Genomic DNA, 6167 nt, shown 5'->3' with positions numbered 1-6167 from the left:
GCCTCCCAGTGCTCCGTTTGAGCCTCCAGCCGGCCCGTCCGAGCATCCGCCTCCCAGTGCTCCGTCCGAGCCTCCAGCTGGCCTTCCTGCTGGCCCTCCAGAGCCTTCGATGGTCCGCCTGTTGAGGCGCCGGAGACGCCCGCCGGACCCGCCTCCGGGACTCCGCTTCCTGCGCCGGAGACGTCTGTCGGACTGTCCACGGCACGTCCCGCCCTGACCGTGCTTTCTTTTTTTGTTTTGTTTTGTTTTTTTGGACTGAGCGATTCTGTTTTTTGTTCCCTGCGGAACTCTGCTGGGGTTGCTAGGTAACGAGCGGAACTCTGCTGAGGTTGCTAGGTAATGGACAGTGGCTGCAGATTTATGACTTAACGATCAGAAAATTTTTGAAATGGCTCATTTTCCAGACACCAAAACACTTCTGGGTTGTTTTTAGAAACAGCAGAGATTCAAGTGGAAGTACAAAAATGTGCAAAATTTAAATTTTGCATAATACGTCCCTTTAAAGGAGCTTCCTCCTGATTTGTAGCTACATCTTCTTGCCAACCTGATATTATTTTAATAGTCAGAGCAAGCAGCTGTTTTTAGAGAAACAGAAATCAGTAGTTTTTTTGTCCTCCTTATTGTATTTACTGAGCAAGATGTCCTCTTTAAACTGAATAAAAACTACTTTAAACATAACAGGCGTGAAAGGACTTTTGCAAAAATGCATGAATCATTTCATGTCACTCTATTTAGAGCATACAGCATTCATAGTCATGTTTTCAAAGAAAATGACTGGCCTTTATGTTCTATTCAACCAGATTTTTTTTGTCTATAACTAAACCTTTTGAAATGCTCAGACTGTACAATAAGCAACAAAAAAAAATATATTGAAAAGAAGGTGAAAGTGAAGAGGTTAAAAGGTGAGGATTCCTAAGTGAGACAGCTCTGGCTGAGTTTCTTTCTCTCACCATTTCACACCCCCGTCTCCATCTTATTTTAGCCTCGCTCCATCCCGCAGGCTCAACACGTCTGCCTTCCTTCCCCGTTCCTTATGATGGCATTGAAGTTCGTTTATTTGGATCTCTCTCCCCCTGTCTCTCCGTTTGACTCGGCTGTCTCGCTCAGATACCTAACAGGCTTTCTAGAAGCAGCCTGAAAGTCAAAGAGCTTCTTTTATGTCATGAGAGAGACAGAAGCGGCGATAAGGCAGACGAAAGGAGAAACGAGTGCCTTGCAGGAGTTTTTGTAACAATGCTCAAAGTATCAAGAATCTCTGCTCAAAGTAATGTTTTGGAAGGATGAGCTGAAAAGGAAAACATGTCTGTATTCAAAGGGGAACCATTTGAGGCATGCATACTTCTTTTTTTTTTGCATTTCAGTTTAAACGCAGTTGCGTTTTCAAAGCGTAAAAGACTCAGGATGTCCTTGAGTCTTCAGCTGCTGTCTCTTCTACCTGTTGACGTCCCGTCCGTCGTATCCCGTTTCTGTCATCAGGACAATAATGTGCTGTTTTAAAAGCCGGCCCAGCTCATTTGTTTTTGCATATATTCATTTTCAGCGACGCACAGTCAGGGTTTGTGTTTCCTACTTAGTTTGTATGCGGGGTCTTAATGGATGCGCGCACGCTTGCGTGTGTAAATCTATATGTAGCTGATTTAGAAATGCCTCCGGTACCTAATACAGCCGTTAATGGACAAAATAATGATTGCTGCAAATGGAGCTGCCGAATCTTGTTCTTGTGTGAGGAGGGGATAAGGGCCGGCGCTGCATGCGTGAGTCATTCATTATGGAATGATGAATGTTTCATCTTTGGAAGAGCTGCATTTGTTACAGCTTCATTTACACCCGACACAAAGGGTCCATGTTGAATCAGCTGAAGGTTACGTCTTCACAATGGCTGTTATGTACGTAAACAGAGCCAGTCGATTTCTGCGACTGATTAAAAAGCAAAGTTTTAATTTGTGGATTTAAATTCTCCTAGGGTTAACAAAACATGATTTCTACACAAACCTTTTCTGATAGAGATGTTAAACATCATGCTGGTCTGTTTTTACTTAAATTTTGAGTTTCATTAGAGCCCGTTTATAAAGTTGCTAGCTCTCTTGTACTTGTTGATAATTATAATTACATTATTATTGTTCAAATAAATTAGATTTTGGTAAAAGTTTAAACTGAGTTGAAAAGACATCAGTTTGCTGAGTCAGTGGCAGAATAAAGGATGTTTTGAAGCAGAAATTTGATCTGTCTTCTTTTTGTGAACTCAGTAACCTGGTTTTTCCAGCATTCTCAACTTGCAATAGAAAATTTTGTTTTTAAAAATCCTAAATTGATTTTGAGAGCACAACATGTCAGATTAATTGCTAATTAACTTAGATTTTACCCTGATAACACGTCCAAGCCCTTAAAAAAAAACTACACAGCTGGTTTTTGGCAATAAGCTAATGTTTTTTAGTATCTGGAAAACGAGTCGTTTCAAAAACCTCCAGAATATAAAGCCACAAATCTGGGTTTTGCCCAGTAGCCCCAGTGAAACCCAACCCGTTACCTAGCAACTCCATTGAAGGCCAGAGGCACAATTATGCAATCGTATATCTTTGAAAAGCAGAAGTAGAGCCTCCTGCACAACCAACAAGAAAGCAGCGAGTTGTTTCTGGATGGTAAAAGAAACAGCAAAGCACTTGTCTTTTCCAGCAGCCATTGTACACTGAATGCAGTGGTAAAACCAGCTGACCAAACATGCTGGAGCTCAGTTTGGGTTGCTATGTAACGGGCGGAACTCTGCTGATGTTGCTAGGTAACAGGTGGAACTCTGCTGGGGTTGCTAGATAACGGGCCGAACTCTGCTGATGTTGCTATGTAACGGGCGGAACTCTGCTGATGTTGCTAGGTAACAGGCAGAACTCTGCTGGGGTTGCTAGGTAACGGGCGGAACTCTGCTGGGGTTGCTAGGTAACGGGCAGAAGTCTGCTGAGGTTGCTAGGTAACGGGCGGAACTCTGCTGGGGTTGCTAGGTAATGGGCAGTGCCTGCTGATTTGTGACTTAACAGTCGAGAGAGGTTTTTGAAACACCTTGTTTTTCAGACACCAAAAAGCTTACATTTATTGCCAAAATCAGCTGGTTTATTTTAAATGCTTGGGTTGTTTTTAGAAGCAGTAGAAACAGAAATCAAAGTACAAAAATAATATGAATTTGATTTATTTTTCTTCACACAGGAAACGCATCACTTCTTATAGAATTTGCTTTTAAGCAAACAACTTCCTGGTGCAAAATTAATTATTATTATTATTATTATTTTTTTCATTACACCACCTTATCAGTGGGCGAAAAAACGCTTGGAGAACCAAACATCAAACTTTTGTTTTGGCTGAAATAAAGAATAAAGTGAAGATGGAATCAGCCTAATATAGCAGTAAATGTATTGTGTAAATACGCGTTTATGTGGAAAACAACCTTGATATAAAGAAGAGGTGTGCAGGAAAAAGATTGTATGTGCAATAATGAACATATTTTATTGCTTGCAGTAAATTGATCTCTTAAGAGGTTTTTATAGTCGGATCATTTGTTCAGCGCTGTGTTTTAGTTTTTCAGCCAGTGGCATCGATTCATGTTGCTGAGAGGTTTTTCTTAACATGTGAAAAGATTTATTCAGCTGTGGCATTGTACTGTACTTCCACCCCACCATGACAAATGCACTGCTCCCATTCTTTCAATTTTCCTCTGTGTTGCTTTTTGCATTTGTTGGACAAAAAAAGGAGGAAAGCAAAACTGAGGGAGGCAGGAAGGCAGAGGGAGAGGTTGGGAAGAGAGCGGCAGGAGGCAGGAAAGCAACAGGGTCAAAATGTGATGGCAGCTGCTTTTTAAATTTCAGGTTCATGTTTGAAGACAGAATCACAGTTTTTAAAAATTTATCTGTAAACAATAAACCTCTGCTGATCAGAAATTACAGACAGAACATATTTTGTTTGAAAATATATAATTTTGTACGTATGTCTACAGAAATACAGAAAAGTTAAAAAAAAGAACATAAATATTAGAGTAAAGATTAATCTACCCATGGCTTATGTTTGTTTTTTAAGTTAAGCACAAAATTTTAAAACATCATCCAGAGGGTAAACAAATAAAAAAACAAAATAGTGGATTGCAACTTTCTCCTTCCTAATTCACCATTTTTATTCTGCCACCAAAACGTTGGAAAAAAAAAAAACAATTATAATTTGTGCAAAACATCGACTCACTCTCTATGCAGATGATGCATTAAACAGAGAGGAAATGTTTTCTAGAGCTCCTTCAGGTTCCAAACATTAGCATGCTGACTCTGCATTGGTAATATTACCTAATCAGGTATCAATATTTAGTCAAGAATCATTGGTTTTCAGATTTCTCCGCCTTTCTTTTCTCCCAACATTTGAGTTGTTTTGTATAATATCACTGCATTGTAAGCATCTTACTTATGAACACATCATAAAGCACTATTGCAGAACATTTCTTTGTTTCTGGTCCATTCTGACAAACGATTCTTCTTCTCTGGTTAACATGCAGAGGATCCTTTCTGTTCCCAAGCTAAGTCCATTAAACATCCATTCAGCTAATGGTGCGCTAATTAATGCCCTGATCTTGTCTTCTAAGGTTCAGCTCACAATGTTTTTCCCCATTTCTGTCTGTTTATGCCAGTATAAATCTGTGACTGAAGGAAGTTATTATTTTTGTAGTTTTTGTGGTCCTGAGGTGGAAAGTAGAAAGTAAGAAATGAAAACACGATGAAAGCATTCCAGTAATCATTCACTGCGTCTCAAACGGAGTTGAAATAGTGGCTGTTTTTTCTGAATTGATTTTTATTAAAGTGTTGGTATTTCATGTATTTTAAGCAGTAATAGAAAATAAAGTATTGAGTGAAGCTGCAGCAGCTCTTGTGGTATGGTTGTATCTCTTATGTTGGTGTGAATTTCACGCTTTTCTCCCTCTGTGTGGAAGGAAACGGTTTCTGTCATTTCAACAGCGGAGATTCTGCATTCCTAAATGGTAACAGAAATCACATCCTGGCCAACATTAATTCAGAAAAGCAGCACTGATTTATTTTTTTTCCTATCAAACCAACAAATATTGACATTGATTATGGAGGATGGACATCCTTGTCCATGTTAGGCCTGCCACAATAAACAATAAATCAATTAATCGCATGATAAATTAAAAGAAACTCTATTTTCATTTGCTTAATTTATTGTTTTTCTCTTTTCTCTCTCTTTTTACCACAAACTGAATGATGAAACTCTTTAGTCTGGTGCTTTGAGCTGAACTATCCCCCTTTTTTAATTCATTTTATTTGTTTTTTCTGTTTTCTTTTTTTATTTTGGACGTTTTAAATATCTTCCAGTTCTAGTGTTTAAATGTTTATTAGGATTTAAATTTTATTGATCTTTGAGAACATGTTCTTACATTATTATACCATTATTACTTGAAAATCGTCTCAAAACAACAATATTATTTTTTATCGCAATAAGTTCTGGAACAATTTATCATCCAGCAAACTTTGTTATTGTGACAGACTTAGTTAGATTTTTCTGCCGGTGGCCAAAACCCGACTTTATTTCTGGTCCGTAAAATCTTAAACAACTCTTTCAAAACGTTGGATGTTTTCACACCTAATAATCCGGTCAACACGGTTCGATTGACATGACGCCAGTTCTGCCCCCTGCTGATTTAAGCAAAAATTTTTAGTAAAATCAGGAAGAAAATGTGGAGATTTGTTGAATTTGTGTGAATCTTGCAGATTTGTGAAAAACAGGAAGGACTTACTGATGTAATTTGGAGTCTAGACGGCCACATAAAAAGCTACGGCGGGCCAAATTTGGCCCACGGGCCTCAAGTTTGACACATGTGATCCACAACAAGCAAAATTAAATTTTTTTACTTGTTTTCTTGCGTTAGGGTTACCACTTCACGCCTTTAATTTGCTGCCACACATTTTGTGAACCTTTCCAACCAAACCAGTTAAAATTGGCAGCCGATAAACATCAAGACAGAATCCTTTTTGTGTCTAATAAGTAGCTGCACCAAATGGAAACCCTGCGGCCCTGATGCTAATTGCTGGATGTTGATTTACATCGTCCAGATCCAGTTAACAGGAAATCAAACTGACGAGGTGGCAGTTTGTTAGGAGGTATCAATGGTGATCTCATTTGCATGG

The 6167-nt window shown here is 38.9% G+C and overlaps 1 protein-coding gene across 1 annotated transcript in view; it reads left to right on the top strand.

Annotated features, from left to right (window-relative positions):
• Positions 1-217, top strand: part of LOC103151922 (exostosin-1-like) — a 32148-nt gene extending 31931 nt beyond the window's left edge. Inside the window, exon 5 of the mRNA XM_007572239.2 lies at positions 10-217. Within this exon, the coding sequence (XP_007572301.2) occupies positions 10-217 (208 nt within the window). The remainder of the gene's footprint in view (positions 1-9) is intronic.
• The last annotated feature ends 5950 nt before the right edge of the window (positions 218-6167 follow it).

This window comes from Poecilia formosa, unplaced genomic scaffold, assembly GCF_000485575.1.
Source record: "Poecilia formosa unplaced genomic scaffold, Poecilia_formosa-5.1.2 Scaffold1, whole genome shotgun sequence".
Taxonomy (NCBI): Eukaryota; Metazoa; Chordata; class Actinopteri; order Cyprinodontiformes; family Poeciliidae; genus Poecilia; species Poecilia formosa.
This window is presented reverse-complemented; position numbering and strand designations above follow the sequence as displayed.